The sequence below is a fragment of the Cornus florida genome, unplaced genomic scaffold, assembly GCF_030987335.1.
Source record: "Cornus florida cultivar Cherokee Brave unplaced genomic scaffold, ASM3098733v1 CherokeeBrave_3.0.0_Hap2_Chr08, whole genome shotgun sequence".
Classification (NCBI taxonomy): domain Eukaryota; kingdom Viridiplantae; phylum Streptophyta; class Magnoliopsida; order Cornales; family Cornaceae; genus Cornus; species Cornus florida.
In genome coordinates, this window is record NW_026775578.1 from 5,031,025 (window position 1) to 5,050,150 (window position 19,126).

General features: G+C 33.7%; 2 protein-coding genes across 3 annotated transcripts; one reads left to right on the plus strand and one right to left on the minus strand.

Annotated features, from left to right (window-relative positions):
- The first annotated feature begins 7,037 nt into the window (after positions 1–7,037).
- Positions 7,038–8,451, plus strand: LOC132269616 (1-aminocyclopropane-1-carboxylate oxidase homolog 1-like). The gene is made up of 3 exons (XM_059770872.1): positions 7,038–7,570; positions 7,654–7,975; positions 8,059–8,451. Exons 1-3 carry the CDS (start codon positions 7,038–7,040, stop codon positions 8,311–8,313), a joined length of 1,110 nt encoding a protein of 369 aa, XP_059626855.1. The 3' UTR covers positions 8,314–8,451.
- A 187-nt stretch (positions 8,452–8,638) lies between these two features.
- Positions 8,639–19,017, minus strand: LOC132269031 (transcription factor EMB1444-like). Of its 2 annotated transcripts, XM_059770021.1 has the most exons (12): positions 18,899–19,017; positions 18,065–18,782; positions 17,127–17,297; positions 16,653–16,737; positions 16,460–16,501; positions 15,260–15,319; positions 13,438–13,557; positions 12,123–13,346; positions 11,925–12,026; positions 10,025–10,165; positions 9,647–9,772; positions 8,639–9,008 (listed from the first exon to the last, which is right to left on the minus strand). In XM_059770021.1, exons 2-12 carry the CDS (start codon positions 18,157–18,159, stop codon positions 8,928–8,930), a joined length of 2,247 nt encoding a protein of 748 aa, XP_059626004.1. In that variant the 5' UTR covers positions 18,160–18,782; positions 18,899–19,017; the 3' UTR covers positions 8,639–8,927. The 2 variants fall into 2 exon arrangements, with proteins under 2 accessions (XP_059626004.1, XP_059626005.1); XM_059770022.1 differs by lacking the exons at positions 17,127–17,297; positions 18,899–19,017 and having other exon boundaries at positions 18,065–18,875.
- Positions 19,018–19,126: the final 109 nt, after the last annotated feature.

The following is a 19,126-nucleotide window of genomic DNA, read 5'->3' on the forward strand; positions in this document are numbered from 1 at the left end:
GATTCCACTTCTACATACTTCGTAGTACAGAAACAGATGGCAACTCTTTACACCAGTTATCAGTCTGCGAAGAAAAACAAAAACCAGAAATTCCAATTAAAGACCACAAAAGACTCATGATGTAATCGGAAGAAGACTATTTTACTGTCTCTAGGAGTCGCACAGCCATACAGCCATCATAAATGGATTTGCAGTATTTGCAGTTTGTCTTTCTGCTTCTGGAACGTTATTCTATTCAAATTTATTTATGACTAATAGAAGCCCATCGCCATTAAATTTTAGTATTTGGGTTGTAATATCTGCAAGAGTGACCACAATATATCCATCTGATGCATGCTTGTGTTCCAATGGTTGATTATGAAGGAACAGAAAGGATTTGCAAAATCTAGCATCATGAAAGGATATGTGAAAATTTGGGTTGCATTATTAAGATGTTAGTCACTAAGGCTCATATACCAAGAAGTTTGTAGCTGGTCTGGATTACATTAGTGATGTCATGAGAATAATATTTGTTACACAATTAGAATTTTCAAGCATCTAGTCAAACGTCTCATTTAGTAGTATACTTAAACATTATTTTAATAACATGACATGCAAAGAAGTGTTCCAATGGTTGATTACATAGGTGTTTTATAGCGTGCCACAGGTATCAATCAGGTACAAAATGACCTCTGCGTTCGGATTATAATATCCATTAAAATAATACAAACCATTAACCAGATTAGATGCAAAACAATTTCATATATTACAATTTCTATTTTCTTGTCGCAATTTATCATCACAGCTTTTCTTATGGGGTACAACATTACCGCATACAACATTTATCTACATCATGCAGATCAAAGAGGATAATAATAAATCAAAGAGGATGATGAGCACAACAACATAAAAAAAACATAATACTATGTCAATTGTGTTCCTCATTATAGATACCACATCATATTTAGGACTAGAACATGTATGATTCCTATAAAGCTATATTCCTAATCCACAATTAGGATTACACCTGGACAATAAAACATATCCAGGTCATGTCGGTTACACCTTTCAAAATTATCAGACCCAAGAAAACATCAGTATGCATGAAGAAGAAAACTTGTAGTAGTATTGGAGAATCAATTTAAGGATGCCTCATCTCCTTTTGGATGGCATTTCAATTCCTTCTTCTTCTTTTTTTTTCTCTCTATTTTAATTTTGAGGAGATTATTATTACTATATTTTCGATCATTAGCCAAAAGTATGGATATCATAAAATTTGTTTGACAAGTTCATACCTTTCAGGTCACTCCCCGCTTCCACCTCCCAGCTATCCGTGATGAAGCAATGCACTATTTATTTAATGATTCAATATCCCAAATAACGTGGCAGCATATAAGTGGTGATAAATCAAAACAAATATTCCAAAACAACATGAGGGAGGGGCAAATTTGAAAATCAGGCAAACTCAAGATCCCAAGAAGTATATTTGTGAATTTATTATACACACATATATAATTTTATATATACAGAGAGGATGGTAACCTGTAAAAGGAGTCGAGCTGAAGCAATTGGATTCACAACCTTTGCAGACAAAAAGTTGATGCAAGTTATTAGCATCTCTGAACTAAACTCATACATCGGAATGTAAATTTATGGATTTGGGTGAGCTGTGGGCGATCTTCGGACCAGGTGTTGCAGGGGCCATATTCGGCGCCGGCTGGTGGTTTTCGGTCGACGCCGTCGTTTGCAGTTCCGTCCTTATAAAAATTTTCATAATATAATTTTTAGGGATTTTTATCAATACACGGGCTTAAGGCCCAAATACTAAACTTGGGCTATAACTACAAAATGAAAGCACCACGCAAACTTTTTCTTAAAAATGAAAGGATCACGTGAACTATTTTTACAAAATGAACTTATATTCTATTTAAGACCACATAATAATTTATATTACTGTAATAACTCAAAATAATATATTCTTATAACATAAAAACCTTAGAATATGAAATAATCTTACGAAAAGAAAACAAACTAGTTAATATTTTTAAATATTTTTTAACTTTTTCACAATAAATTAAAATTTAACAGTAGATTAAAAAATATTCTCGAAAGTAATATGATATATGTAAAAAATATCGGAGAAATTAGTATAAGGTTTAGTAATTATAAAAGACAAGATAAGGGCCACGTGAACTATTTCTACAAAATGAACTGACTCTTCCCTGAAGACATTAATGAACTTATCCTTGAATAAGCTAAGTTTGATGATGTCAAAGAATGGGTTTACATTCAGAATTACCTCAGAAACAACAGTCCACCCAAAGGAACTCGATATCATTATTATTTCTTACGATTTATACAAACTGGCAACTTCATACCCATCATAATTTTATTAGACATAGACTTTGTTTTTTACTGCCCTATTGATATAACCAGAAAAACCTATTATATTGATTAAGTGTTTTTCTCATAAATGAGGTATTAATTAATAGGTTTTCAAATTGTCCTGTCATATTATATCCTTTTGTAAATATAGCTATCTTGATACCTTTAAATCCTTTATTTTATTTGATAATTCATATAATTATTTAGAAGATTCTCTAAGAATATTTTTTTTGTATTACTTCTAATTTTTCTTCAAGTTTATTAACTTTTTCAGATAATTGGAGTAATAACTGGATTAAAAAGTTGTTTTGTCTAATATTTATATTAGTTGACTGCACATGGGTTTTAAAACTTGTAAATCTTACTGGGTCTTTGTCAATTTTCTTAAGTTCGGCTAAAACTATTAGATAATCAGGATTACTAGTGCTCATAAAACTATTGTAATAGCCTTTGAATACCAGTTTTAAGATATTTTAAATAATCTATAATTATTTTTTGATTTTCAAAAATATTTTTAATATTGCTATATATATCTTTAATGGCGACTAATATTATCTTATTATCTAAATTATTTGGACTAGAATTCTATGCTACTTGTTCCTTAATATAATCAAGATTTTCTCCTAATCATTTTATAAAGTTATTTAAGTTATTAAATTATATTCTACTCATAAACCTAGCTAAAATCTTTGCCGTCTAGTTTCTAAAATATTCTGTATTAGAATAATTCTAGATCTAAGTTCTATTCTTCGTTGTAGGTTACGCGTTATGTCTCCTAATTCTAGTGCGATGTAACAGTTCCTAAGTGTTATTTGACAAAATTTTAGAACTTCCACAAGTCGTTCTTTGGGTAAGCTGTGCATAAAATAAACTTTAAGGGTGAAAATATAATTTTTTCTTATTAAGCGGTTCAAATAGAAAGTCTTGACTTTTGGTTCATGATATGGTAAATATGCAAATTACGTTCTTAAATTGGTAATATACTTTTGTTGCTACCACTTTTCTGTAAAATTCCCATATTTTTTTTTAGAACAATAAAGGAGCTTATAACTGAGGAGAATCCAACGATATATATATATATATATATATATATAGAGAGAGAGAGAGAGAGAGAGAGAGAGAGAATTCCTCTACTGCAGTGAATATTATCAATATTACAAGATGAAAGGAACATATCTTTTCCTCACTATAAGCTATGATCCATCTAGCCTAGCCTACAACTTATAATGTTGGTGCTGATTAATTTAATAAATCTGTATGAGGTAAATTAATTCAATGTTTGTTGCAATTAATTTTGTTCATGTTGTTAAGTACTAATAACTTTTATCAATCAATGTTACACGTGCAATAAAAGAGTTTCATAACATCTACCATAACTACTTGTTGGTTTAAAATGACTAGTTCAGAATTCATAGCAATTGAGACTTTGTTTTCTATAATTCCCACTCTGTTATTCACCCAAAAATATACTCTAATAAAATAAATTCCCACTCTGTTTTCTTGTGAATTATTTAAAATCGCTTTCAATAAAAAAACTGTTAGATCTTTAATTACAAAAAACTCCCAAATGACAATTTTTGTATTACTAAAGCCAATGAAAAGAATTGACAAATATTATATACAAATACTAAAATAGTTACTGATAGTTACATTCTGAATTTTCTAGCATTAAGCTTTACTGATAATATATATATATATATATATATATATATATATATATATATATATAAACAAGAAGAACGTATTGACAACACAGACCTTAGGAAATTAAGGTGATCAGAAAATACAGTAATGATCAACATTTAATATATATCTTGTTGACATTAACTTTTACTATTAATTATATCCTGGAAACTTAAGATTACGTATACATGTGTGTCTACATATCTAGTTTATCTTGTTTAATTGGGTATAATAATTGCATTAAGATTTCATTTTGCAATTAGTGAATCAGGGAATAAAATATACATACATACATTACACTTTTCTGAGACAATTACTTCTTGCTCCGAAACAGAGACCACTCCACTCCATTAATGGGGACCACACTGCACTTGTAAAAATAATTGGAAAAACTGCTAAGAAAAATAAAAATCCAGAAATTTCAATTGAAGATCACATGTGATTCTTAACACATAAAAGAAGCCTGAATGACAGTTGATGATACAGAGTAAACAAGAAAAAATATGTATATGTGACAATATGTGAAACTAATTAATGTATCTTAATATGATACTTTTCCCATATATATATATGTGTGTAATAATTAAGGTGAGACATGTGATGTTTCGATAACCCAGTGGTTAGTGTCTCCGGTAAATTTTAAGAGTGTCAGGTTTTGACTCTTTACACCAACTAATCTAACTTCTAACTTTTTTTGCCTGTAAAAAAAATAATAATAATAAAAAAATTAAAAAAGTCTACATCATAAATGTGATAATGGTGTAAACAGAGAAAGTGTAGGAGGTGTGATAATGAATAGTTCAAAACAGTGTGCATGGGTGCAAGAATAGTGTGCAGCACCAATAAAGAAGAAAGAGGAAGAAACCGAATTTTGCGGAGACGATAGAGAAATAGTGTGACATTGGAGAATGAAGAAAACATGGTTCTACGCTTTATTGCAGACAAAATATATATATATATATATATATATATAGTGAAGAAATCAATTGTAGTTCTGTAATTTCCAGCAGGACCAACTATAAATATAGTCTATATAGATGCAATCCGAAAGAAAAGTCATTTGAATTGAGAGAAATATTATAACTCTTTTAAGTTTGTAGTTTTTGCTTTCTCATTATCTCACTGTAACTCTTTTGAGATTAAAATTTTTGTTTTGTCATTATCACACTCTGATATTTTATCTTTTAGCTAACGCCTCCTCAATAACCAAGACAAAATTTCCCGGATTGAGTAGAAGACCAACAGCATTTATTCAAAGATAAAAGCATAAAATAAACTATAAACTATATTATCACATATACATATCTTTTACATATATATGTTTAAGCAATTCAACATCTGGGTGGCACTCACTAGAGATTCCTCTACTTTCTTTTTCGTTTCAATTAATGGATGCTTACCAAACCAAATTGAAGCCCCTTCATAACCTGTCCTAGCTAGCTATATATAGTTCATAGTTGCTGGATAACAATCAAGTCTTGCTTTGCTTCTCTATCACTACTCATTCTTAACAAGTCTATAATTGAGGTAAAGTAAATGATGTCTCCATTTGTGTTGATATTTACATGTATTAACTTCATGCCATGATTGCTTCTATATGTTATTGTGTGTGTATCTATCTATCTATATATATATATATATATATATAATATTATTGTATTGTTTCAGAAGATCATCATAAATGATTTTGTTGGTAGGTACTGACCAAGGGGCATCTTTTTCATTATTCTGAACACCATAATCTTCACTCTTCAAATGTGATTTTAAAATTGCATGCTTACATATGAAGATTATGATCTTTGGTCTCAGTTTGTTTGTTTAATGATCCCAGAGGACCTAGTTTTCAATGTCTTTTACTAATATATTTATATAACTGAAGAAACAAGTCAGTTTCACCATTTTAACTGAGTTCACACGTTTGTATAATGTTTAAAGGTTGAAATTATCAGTCTGAAATCTCATAGAAGGAGAAAATAAATCAAAATATTGACTTTTTAAAGTTTTCGCAACTACTTAATACCCAAAACTCCATAAAGCTCCATCTGGGTAAAACCTACATTATATCATTCATATAGATGTTGTTGCTGATTTTGTGTCTTATAAATCCATGCTTGCCAAACAAAAATAAAACTATTCTAATTCTTAGTAAAATTAATCTCAAGTATTAATTAGATTTTATTTTAGTAAAGAATTTGAAATAAATATAATTCACAAATGGGTGGTTAGTCCAAAAACGTATCATCTTTTACATATTCTGTCACCAATTTGGTTGGTGTCCATCCTTTGCAGTCACTTTATTCCGTCCGACAAGCAAATGTGTGCTTTTGACCATGTACAATTCAAAATGGAATGATTTCATTTACTTGAGGCCTCTTAAGTATCCATGGTCAGTCCGCTCAATTTAACATTAAATTGGATATTATATCCATAAAATTGTGCAATGGAAGTCATTATCGATTCAACCCTATATCGAAAGGCCAAGGTTCGAGGTTGGTTCAACGCATGTCAAAGTCATTAACTATAAGAAAAATGACTAAGAGTCCAATGGTCAGTCAACTCCAACTAATTTATGTAATTATGTGAGTGAGAGTTGATATCGTCTTGATGTCATTAATATTTCTGATAGCATTATGACGTCAACTCTAAGATCAACTCTCCATCTTTATTTTATCAGTTATATATATATATATATATATATATATATGGTTATATTGTATACAACCATGTACAACTAAGTTAAGCATATGTGTGAATCCAAGGTAGTCACCCAGAAAAAGTCAGATACTGGTGCAAGTGTAGCAGACTTTTTCTATAGTTAGGGAAGGGGCCAAAGTGGGGGATCTCACTATCTTGGCCTTTTGTCCAACTTGCTTCTCTTTTTGCACTGATTATCAGGGTAGCTAGCCCATTGTTTCTTGCACTCTTCTGGAACCAAGATTAAGTGCTTAACCGTGGCACATTTCTCTCTTCACCACCACCAGATGGAAGTCATGCCCGACACTCCCCAAGTTGCCGCCCCTAACCGGCCAGTATATGATAGAGCAAAAGAAGTGAAGGAGTTCGACGAAACAAAAGCTGGAGTTAAAGGACTCTTGGATTCTGGTGTAGTCAAGATCCCCAGAATGTTCATCCATCCACCGCAAAACCTTGAAAAGGCATCACCAGACACGAGCGGCATTCACCTCCAAGTTCCTCTGATAGATCTCAAAGACTTAGAAAGTGGCCGAAGGATGGAGATTGTCAAGGATATTTGTAAAGCAGCAGAAACATGGGGCTTCTTTCAAATGGTCAATCATGGAATCCCACTTAGTGTCATGAAAGACTTGATAGAAGGTGTGCGCCGATTCCATGAGCAACCTAATGAGCTGAAGATGAAGTGGTACTCGCGTGACTCTAGGCAAAGAGTAAGGTATTACTGCAACGGTGATCTTCACATATCAAAAGCTGCAAATTGGAGGGACTCTATTGTTTGTCATTTCCACGACTCTGTGCTGGAATCTGATGCATTACCTCTGGTTTGCAGGTAACACACTACCTAACTGCTAAGCATTTCTTGAATTCTTATTAATGGGATTTATTTTAACTCAATCAAGTTATGAGTTGCAGAAAATCAATAGGTGATTACATGGAACACATGGTTGGATTGAAGGAGACACTGTGTATGTTACTATCACAGGCACTAGGACTTAGCAGTGATTTCCTTACAAGCATTGATTGCATGAAAACTGCTGCGTTAGTGTGCCACTATTACCCCTTCTGCCCTGAGCCAGACTTGACTATAGGTACCACCAAGCATTCAGACCCATCCTACCTAACTATACTCCTGCAAGACAACATTGGTGGCCTCCAAGTACTCCATCAAAATACTTGGGTTGAGGTGGTCCCTATTGAAGGAGCCCTAATAGCAAACATCGGAGATCTTATGCAGGTGAAGTCTTTGATTACTCTGCACTAAAAAAGGTTTCAAAATTCCTATATCAAAATCTAATTTTTATTCCTTCATTTATGTAGCTAATCACCAACGACAAGTTCAAAAGTGTGGAGCACAGAGTACTGGCAGGACAAGTCGGCCCACGGATATCATCAGCGTGTTTCTTTTATCCAAGTACTGCCAACAAATTCAAACCATGCGGGCCAATAAAGGAGTTCATTTCCGACAACAATCCACCTCTATACAGGGAAACTAGTCATGGAGAATATCACACTTACTACAGTTCCAAAGGACAAGATGGTACTTCAGCTCTCCCTCACTTTAGGTTACAATGAGACCATGTTACTAATAGATATATCCGACATTACAACAGCTTCTCAGTTTGCTCTTAGAAATACTATAGAACCGTATCAGCATGTAATATGGCAAATAAATTCATGACTACCCCCTTCAGTACTAGTCAATCTTCAAAAAGCTTGTTTCATTGAAGTATCACTAAGATTCTGTATGTAAAGTATGTATATATCCAAAAGATGAAGTACCAGAAAGAGGGTCCCAACACAGACACAGATTAGGGTGAAGGAACTACATTATTTGGACTATCAAACATCTTAACAAACAATGGAGGCAAGTAACAAGCAAGCTAAAAACCATGAAAAATAAGAAAAGATAACAAGAATCCACTTCTACATACTTCGTAGCAGATAAGACAGATGGCAACTCTTTACACCAGTTATCAGTCTGCAAAAACAAAAAAACATAAACCAGAAATTCCAATTAAAGATCACAAAGGACTCACGATATAATAAAAATGAGACAAAATTACTGTCTCTAGGAGTTGCACAACAATATAGCCATCAGAAACGTAGTTGCAGTATTTGCACTGTCTTTCAGCTCCTGAAATGTTATTCTATTCAAATTTATTCACAACTACCAAAAGCCATCGCCCTTAAATTTTTGTCTTGGGTTGTAATATCTGCACAAGTGACCACAATATGTCCATCCGATGCACGCTTCTGTTGTTCTGTCCCTGCAAGAATTATCAAATTAAAAGTAATTTTTTATGAAGGAACAGAAAGGATTCGCAAAAATCTACCATCAAGAAGTTTGTAGTAGCTGGTCTGGATTACATTAGTCATGTCATGAAACTAATATTTGCTAACACAATTAGAATTTTCAAGTATCAAATCAAATGCCTCAATTATTTTCAAAAATTGAGTCTAATTCGTGTTTGAAGAAGATTTTTCCTTTTTTGCTTTTGTCAGAAGAAAAGGCATGTTTGGAATCAGTCTGTACATTTCATAATCAGCAGTAATTTAGTAGGATGCCACAGGAATCAGTCAGGAACAAAATGGCCTCTGCATTCTGATTCTAATATCCATGAAAATAATATAAACCATTAAACTGATTACAAGCAAAATGACTTCATATATTACAATTTCTATTTTCTTGTCTCAAACAATCATCACAGCTTTTCTATTTTCTTATCTACGTCATGCAGATCAAAGAGGATAATAATAAATCAAAGAGGATGATGAGCACAACAGCAGCAGAAATAATAATACCATGTTAATTGCGTTCCTCATTATAGATGCCACATCATATCTAGGACTAGAACATGTATGGTTCCTATAAAGCTAGATATCTAATCCACAATTAGGACTATACCTCAACAATAAAACACATCCAAGTCTTCTCACCATAGGTCTCGGTTACACCTTTCAAAATTATCAGACCCAAGCTTCTGACAGCTTCTGCTACCTCAAGAAAATGGCTACAGTCCTCACACAACATCTGCATGCATGAAGCAGAAAATTTGTAGTATTTAGAATCAGAAGCAAGAGGGGGTCTTCAATTTAAGGATGCCTCATCTCCTTTAGATGGCATTTCAATTCCTTCTCTCTATTTTTATTTTGAGGATCCTTTTTTCTCTATTTTTTTTTTGAAGAGCTTTACCCATCTTTGAGATTATTGCCATATTCTCATTTCTCATTAGCCAAAACCCAAAAGTATGCATATCATTAAATTTGATTGACAAGTTCATACCTCTATCAGCATCTGTCCATCCATGTTAATATTTTCTACCATTATTGGACAAACTTTCAGGTGACTCCCCACTTCCACGGCCCAGCTAGAACCCTGCTCACAACTGGACAATCCACGTATACCTGTTCCCTTGTCACACAACTGCAGAATCAACAATATGATGTAAATTTTAAGTAGAATCACAATTGAGGGCAAGAAATAGGAAGTGAATAGTTAACAAAGTTGTTTAACAAAATTCTAATAGAAGAAAGAATACCAAGCGAATGGAGGAAAAGCACTATACTATCAATTTATAAAAATAAAGGAGATATCCAAAATTGTGAAAATCATAGAGAAATTAAATTAATGAGTCATACAATGAAACTATGGAAAAGAATAATAGAACAAAGACCAAGGAAAGAAACCTCAATATCCTAAAAATAATTTGGATTTATACCAGGTAGATCTGCCATGGAAGCCATGCACTTTATTAGACAATTAATGGAAGAATGAAGGAGTAAGCAAAAAGATTTACACGTAGTTTTCATAAACCTAGAGAAGACATATGGAGTGTTAAAAGGACATAATTTGGTAGACTCTACAAAGAAAACAAGTCCTTGCAAAAGTTAGAACTATTATTTAGGATATGCATAGTGAGACATTGACTAGAGTTCATGCTATCTGTGGAGGAACTAGTGAATTCTCTATAAAAGTAGGATTACACCAAGGATCAGTGTTAAGTCCATACCTTTTTACAATAGTGTTTTTATGAAATAATTAAAAATCCAAGAAAACATTCTGTGGTGTATGTTGTATTCTGATGAGATAGTTTTATTAAATATTATTAAGGAAGCCTTAACAACAAAGTTAGAAACTAGATCAAAGCATATGAAATGTAAATTTGATAAAGTAGAAAAAATGAGGATATAAAAATGAATTACTCAAAATAATTACTTCCGTTATTTAGGGTCAATCTTACAAAAAGATAGGGTGATAGATGGTCATGTAGTAAAGTAGAGCAGGATGGGCAAAATGGAGGCGAGCTAGATCTATCCTTTGTAATAAATGAATATCAAACAAATTAAAAGTAAAATTCTATAGAAAGGTTATTAAGCCAACTATATTGTATGGAGCAAAGTCTTGGGCACGGAAAAAGGAACAAAAAAAAAAAAAAAAAACAAATTCAAGTAGCGGAAATGAGGGTTCTAGGATGGATGGTTGGAGTTACTAGAAGAGATAAGATTTTTTTCCCCCCGAAAATTAGAAGAGATAAGATTAATAATTAAAAAATTGACTGGAAAACTAGGAATAACGCCCATTAATGATAAAATTAGAGAGAGAAAATTTAGGTATGGTCATATACAACATAGATTTGGAGATGCACTGGTTAGAAAGAAAAAAGAAAAAGAAAAGTTGTTTGATTAAAAAGTAAGCAACCACATGGTATATAATAAGAATGGATGGGAAAAGTGAAATCATGTGGCTGGTCCTATCCATATGGAACAAAGGCAAGGATGATAATGAATTGAAGGCAACAAATCCAATTATTATTTCTAATTGATGGAGACTAACCATGAACAAAATTCAAATATCTATTTCGGTCTAAACATATTGTTTCAGAAGAGACTCTCAAAAAGAAATATAAAGTATTTACATACTGACACTTGATACCTGAATAAACACAACTTGTATATATACAAGTAATAAAATTGGAGGGAGTAAAATAATTGTCAGGTTACTAGTAATACTCAAATCTTTCAACCTGACATTTTATACTGATTTTATTTTATCTTTTTTCTATTTACCCAGTAAAAAACAGCCTCTTTATGTAAGATGGAACTTGACTAACGTCATATCCACCTAACTCAACCCATGTTCAGCTGAAATAACAGGACCCCAAAAATAGATGCCAAAGCCTTACCTTCGATTCAGCGCATTCATTTAGCTTGTCTGCATGCCTAGTGATGCTTTGCAGAAAGAGCATGTGCTTGATTGTTTGCTCTAAAAGTGAATCAATACTGCACTGTGTATTATCCAGAATTTTCAGCACATATAAAATATATAGATATAAAAAGTAAAAAATAAAATAATACTCAGCAGGATAATCTGTAGAAATTACCTTTGATCCATTGGGCACAAGCTCTCGCAACTCCTTAATTCGATCTTGGATCAATTGTCTGTCCCTTGGCCTGGGCCTACAATTTTCACCAGATCTCACCCTTTTTTTATTGATCTTAGCTGGTTCTTGTGGCCTCTCCGACTGTTGACTACATGTACTAGGACTTGTGGATGAAAAGCCTTTAGTAGACCTCGCACATGTCTTTGAGGAGTTCAAGCAGTGAACCTTGTCCTCTTCTGCAAGAGACCACTCAAACGAACAATTTGTTGAACCAATGGCATGCTGACCATTGGATGGATCTGACATCTTTTCAGTCGATAACAGGGATTGCCCTGATTTACAGAATGAGTTCCCACTTTCAACATCAGTACCACTACTGCAAACATTAGCTACCACTGCTTCTAATAGATGCTCCGAGCCAGAGTCTGTCATCAACAGGTTATTACTGCTCAGTCTGCTTGGCACGTCAATAGTGGTTTCTGTTTCTGTTTTTCCCATCTCACAATCACCATACATATTCTGTGTTCGAAAAGCTGGCCCTAGTGCTTCATACAGCTCACAGCCAGCAGAGAACTTGAAGGATGTGTTCAATGTGTCCACATGATTGAACTCTGTTTGGTTCTCAAAGTTCTTCATCAAATCTTTTTGAATTTGCATATCAAAAGGTTCTGGCATGCACAACACACCATTATGATTATCCCAAGCTGCAGAGTTAGGGAGGTCCGAGGGGAAGTGCATAATATCTACCCCCAAGTTATCAGAAGGAACGGTAACATTATATAAGTTATCAGAAGGAACGGTAACATTATATAAACCAGTACCATTATTATAACAATTGTGCAAAATTGAAGTATCAGTGTCTTCTGAACCCAATCCTCTATCCCTAAAGCCACTAGTCTTCTCTTCAAACTTTTTATCAACAATCAAGTTTGTCTGTTCTTGTTTCTGCCACTCCACAAGGAAAAGATCAGATCTAGACTGAAGTAAGTTGGCACTTTCATGATCCTCTGGCGTTGATAATTCATGTCCTCCGTGTTTATCGATCATTTCAACTGTCTTTTTCAGATAAGCACCAGGCAACGGATAAGAACGGTCCTCAGATTTTTCAAGAGATGGAAACACGGGAGACCAAATATTTGTCTTCTCCTTGTTCATAGTTCTATCTAGATTGTGGATGCAATCACTAACAATCCCAGAACTTGAACTTCTTGTAGATATTGCTGACTGAAAAAAAAAAAATTGAAGAACCATGAGATGCTTACATGTAGTGATTTCATGAAAGCACTCCCATGTTTGTGTGTAAGAAAGAGAGTACCAGACATGAAGAACTCGCCATACTATATTGTACTACACTGGGGATGCACTCCACTGAGGAATCTTGAAACGCATAAAAGATCTCTCTGATACGGTTCACCAGCTTCAAATCCTCACTGACCTGCTCCTCTCAAATTAAGGAAAAAGAAAGTAAATTAGGTGTGAATAAAGAGTACGTCATGACTTAAAATCATGAACATGTGATACACATGTCACCTTCCGATCATAACCAAGCTGATGTATGCAGTAAAGAAAATATAACCAAAGTTTCATCAAACTACAAGGAAATCTTGCATAAGACAAAGCAGAAAGTGTATAATAAATAATTGGATGTTTTATACACATGCAAAAGAGGAATGAAGAATGACCATATATGCAAGTCATCAATTTGAAATGTGCAACAAAAGAATCATCAAATTAGTCAAAAATCTCACATCAGATAACTGAGCAGAAACTTTACTAATGGTCAATGGATGACAAGATACTTGAAATAAAACCAATTCTGGAGCAGCATGTGAGTGTGTTCCATACATGTGACTTAGATCTGTTAAAATTCTTCACTTTTTATATTAACTTAACCGAACATAAAGAGAAGTATTGTAACAATAATCATTTCTATTACATATCAGACAGTATTCAACTCAACTCTACAAAGTCTACTCCCACAACTTAAGGCTCAGTTTCATGAATCCTTCTTTGCCATTCTGCTCTTTCTAAGGCTATTATCTCAATCAAACTTTGTGTAATTGTTTTTTCCCTTGTCATTTCAGCCCATATTAATTCTCGTCTACCCCTACCTTTAGAATTACTTGTGGCATCAATATGAACCACATCATTCTTCCTTACTAGTGCAATTATTTGTCTTTGCTGCACAACGCCAGCCATCTTAATTATTTTAGCCTCATTTTATCTCCAATGGACACTACATCAATTCTTTCACAAATGTGTTCATTTCTAATTTTATTCATTCTTGATTTATCAAGCATCCATCTCAATATTTGTCTTTCAAACACTCATTTAATGACTATGTTGTTTCATGTTATTTTTATCCACTCAACATTCTGCTATGAAATAGCGTACTCGTAAAACAAGAGTGGCTAAAATGCAAATGTTGATAAATGTATGGCATGAAAAGAAAGGAAAAAGTTAGAAATGAACACAACCATAAATATGCACACATAATACCAAACATATGCATAACATCAGAGCCCTAGAAAGATCTAGAGCCGGGTAATATTCACATGGGTCGGTGGGTTCCCATTTGGAAGTCATTAGGTTCCATTTTTCAACAAGTTTTTCACGTGTACATAGTAATCATTCACTCTTGTGGCAATGATCAAATGGATGCATGTCTCTTATAAGTTAATTGGTTGCAGAAAAGATAAATCGGCCCATTGACTTCGGGAAGGGTATCTCAAACCAAGTTCCAAATACTTGAAAAAGTTGAATCCAAATCCGCAAATTGACGTATGCTGATGCTGTATTTTAATTCTAAACTTGAAAATTAATGGGTGTTACTGTAACACAATCTTATACACACTTCAAATAATTATACAAATGAATAATAAATAAAAGGTAAAAAACAAATTAGTAATCTATCAACACAATAAGATAACCGAAGAAGAGATCACATGAAATAGGACAGAAAAGTGCATCAAGTGTTTTATTAATTTATTCATTTTCGAAAAGTACATGTCACTATCTCAAAATCAAGAAAGGAAAAATGAAAGTAGAAATTTTATCATCTTAAACAGAATGATCAAGCTTAGAATAAATATCATGCATGGAACTGAATATGCACCAAACTTAGAAACTTTCTTTACTTTATTTAAAGAGCCAAGCTGTACAACTCCATGTGGAACAACAGCAACCACAACAACAGTCTGCAAAACAGAAAATGGAAAAAGATTATCACTCTGAAATTAGAAGCATTATAAGGGAGCCAAAACAAATTGTACGTAGAGAAATGGGTTCCATTTCACCCTCAATAGAAACTTTTAACATGTTTAGACAGCAATAAGCAATTATCATATTCATTATTTGAAGTGACAAACATAAACATTTCCTACAAAAGAACTTAATGATATAATCAGACCTGTATGCTACAAATTGTGGATGATGAATAAGTCAGTCAGCTATAAAAGTGGACCAAAGCACCCAAATCACAAGCTGAAGTACACATCTATGATATAAATTTACCAGAGATTGGTTGATTCCTCGTGGCAGTCATGATGGCTCATCACTCCTCCCAACATGACTCTATCAATAATTTGTTAAGGCATTTGCTGGTATGGTAATTCTGTCACCAAAGAGTTCACTGAGCTTCGATAGTCATAATTTCAAGGGGTCAAGATGATTCCCACAAGCTCAGTGCAGTCTAAAGGAACTCAGTTGGTCATATATTTGAAAAGAACAAACAATTAAGTTGAATTCTAGGTGAAAACAATTAAAATTTAATATCCCATGACAGCCATGGTACTGGAGGTTATCATAGTCCAGATTAAGCAGCTTCATCAGCTTGTTCTATGCCACCTCTGCAAGTCCAATGCAGAATCCAACCTCGTTTTTCAATGGTTAAAAAGAACTAAATAATAGCATGCTACATTTTGCAGTATCACAACACCAATGTTTGAGTTACCAAGCTCAGTATCTTCAAATTATTGAGACTCATCAATATAAATAATAGCATGCTAAATTTTGCAGTATCACAACACCAATGTTTCAGTTACCAAGCTCAGTATCTTCAAATTATTGAGACTTATCAATATAAAACAGCAAGAGATTATGAAAAGAGATAACAAAACCACATTACCGTCCCATAACCACCAAACATACTACCTTGTTTAATAATGAGAGATGAGATCAATTAGACTATTACTGTTTCGAGAAGGGAAGTGCACTACAGATTCGAAAACCTTCAGCACTACTGCTAGTGACAAAACCCCCTAATATTTTGTCATCATTGCAGCAATTATCACAACAGCATCTATTAAGTTTTAAAAAGGAAAGGATAGCAGGCATACCCTTATCCCGGCTGAAAACTGAGTTTGCCACCCATCGCAGTACTGAGAACCATCAATATTACCAAATAAGGAGAAATGACAAGTTAAAATATTAAATACTTTGGTACAGCAGAAACAGTTAGAATGGTGATCTATTCAACATGGTATATCGTATCTGTTGTACGGAATTCTTGCATGTAAAAGTAAAACTCACGTTATATGATGAAGAGGGGTCAATTGCATGTGTATCTGCAAAAATCCATAGGTACTTTCCAGTAACTGCTACCTGTCCAACAATCCTGTTCAGCAAAGGAGGACGCAATCAACTTTCTTTCATATATATATATATATATTTTAAATTAAATAAAGTTTTTATTCCTCACAGCCTGATTTTGCATTTTTACAGATATCAAAACTAAGATAGCACATGCAGGAAGGTCTTATGCCCACAAGAATAAGCTGAGGTCAAAATTGACACGGGAAACGTGGTAAAAAAGGTAAAGAAAGTGACATGAAGCATGCATTTAAGGAATAGCACCCATATTTATAGGGTAATTTAACATGACATGATGATTTCTTGTGAAAACTTCTGCCAGACCAATGAGCATGGTCCATGCTAAACTATTGTACCATGGCATGTGAAATTCTGAATGACTTGGTAAATTATAGAGATGATAGATGTCAATACCCTTCTCCAAGAGAGTATACATGATATGACATCTTTGCCACAGCTAACCCAAGAGGGTCATGTGAATAATGCCCATTTTGGAAGTTGCCCACTATGTCACTGTAGAACTTGTTCTTGGAAGGATCATGTTGCTCATGATAGTCATAGTACGCATCCTCCCAAGTCAACATCCTACAAGAAGTTTCACAATCCCAAAATCAATGAAGAGGACATATACACGTGTGTCTAGAACATATAAATGTGTATATATATAGTATTTATATTCAGGAAAAAATTAACTACTAACCTGAATAGTTTCGCACAACTATAAATAAGAGAAAACTGACACTAGGTATTTTTAACATATATAAATATTTGGCTAATATTACATCACAATGAACATTTTTCATGACAAGAACAATCATACTGAGATTATTTTTGCCGATTTTCTAAAAAGATTAAGAGTTTATCATGGACTAATTATTCCAGATTCAATGGATAGATCATAAGACACAACAACTGTTTTGTAAGCATTTAGAAGACTGAGTTTACTTCATCAAATTTGTGATGCATTAAAAGCAAAGAAATAAATTAGAAAAAAAAAAATGAATTTGTGATAAGTTTGAGGAGGCTATACTTGAATGGCTTGAAGACCTATCAGAATCCAAACCAAAGAAGAAATCAGTTAGAAAAGACAGAGAGATTCCAAAAACAACTAACCTAACTTTCAATGATCAATAACACTACGGCTTTGAACTTCCGCAGTCCAAATATAAAATATTCAAATTTCAGACCTAATTTAAAGACATCTTCTCAAATGAAAACCACTAGAATACCAATATATTCCTAAAAATCAAGATTACATGAATTCTAGCCTAACTCAAAATTCGAAAAATTAAATCAGGCATAATATGGATTAGAAAGGAAAAGGTAAGTGTAAGAAATACAATTGAACTTACATTCGAGCTCGATGTTTGAGTTTCCAAAACACGGCGTAGTTCCACTCAGTGTTGGAACAGAGGGTCCTGAGTGCTTGGTGCAACTGAGTACCCATCTCCTCCGGTCAAAAGATTCTAATAAACCCTCCCTAACTCTTACCTGACCAGGTTAATCAATTAAACCTCAGACAAACCCTAATTATGCCCTAGCTGCCTCTATAAGATCCTCTTCCAGCTTGTTTCCTTCGCAACCCTGCTCGCCGCTTTATCGGTGGTCCCTCCGTCAGGAGCATCAGGCCATCCATTCCCATCCTCACCCCACACCTAAAACCCTAATTCCTAAACCAACCTACAACCTTCAAAGAACTCACTAAAACAAAGAATTAATCAAATGCAACAACTCGACGCCAAGAATCTCCGCATAAACTACTCTCTTCAAGAAATTCTTCATTAGTGTCCGTAGAACCAAAATCCTTTAATTCAAGAGTCCTTAGAAAGGCCTTAACGATAAATCTTGATATTAGAAAAGGCAACGAATGGAGTAACAGATAATTTAGTGACAGAAATCAAATTCTTGAGATGAATATTCAATAATAAGTATCCAGTTAACAACTTCCATGGTGTAATTCATTCTAGAGAGAGAAGTAACGATTCTTTTTCTCTCTCTTCGCTGCTTACACTATTACGATCTGAACTGCATTTGCCGCCATTTATTCGGAGAATTTCGCTCCCCAAATCACTGGAATAGAGAGAGAGCATTAGATTGTACGTTCTGAAACAAAAGTTTAGAATTACCGACAGAGAGAGAAAAAAAAAAAAAAAAAATGGCTAAATGACTATTGTGCGTGTTTGAACCTTTCCTTTTTATATTACTGAACACCTTTTTGTCGAACGCGCAGTGCTAATGTGTACACCTTCACATGCGACTCGCACCACCCTTTTGCCCTCTCTCCTCGCCCCGATACATTGGTCCCTTATCCTACGCATCCTCTAAGCTATTCCCTTCATTTTGAAAGCTCACCCCCTTCCACTTTCTTATATTACTCAATCAGCCCATATCTATTTTGCTATAATGACTGATAC

Excerpts from the sequence above, each read along its gene's own strand:
- LOC132269616 (XM_059770872.1), top strand. The coding sequence starts at position 7,038 with ATGCCCGACACTCCCCAAGTTGCCGCCCCTAACCGGCCAGTATATGAT. Across the intron at positions 7,571-7,653 it reads GCATTACCTCTGGTTTGCAG|AAAATCAATAGGTGATTACA; the intron begins GTAACACACTAC and ends TATGAGTTGCAG. Across the intron at positions 7,976-8,058 it reads ACATCGGAGATCTTATGCAG|CTAATCACCAACGACAAGTT; the intron begins GTGAAGTCTTTG and ends TCATTTATGTAG.
- LOC132269031 (XM_059770021.1), bottom strand. The coding sequence starts at position 18,159 with ATGGGTACTCAGTTGCACCAAGCACTCAGGACCCTCTGTTCCAACACT. Across the intron at positions 17,298-18,064 it reads CTCAAACATCGAGCTCGAAT|GATGTTGACTTGGGAGGATG; the intron begins GTAAGTTCAATT and ends AACTTCTTGTAG. Across the intron at positions 16,502-16,652 it reads ACCCCTCTTCATCATATAAC|TACTGCGATGGGTGGCAAAC; the intron begins GTGAGTTTTACT and ends GATGGTTCTCAG.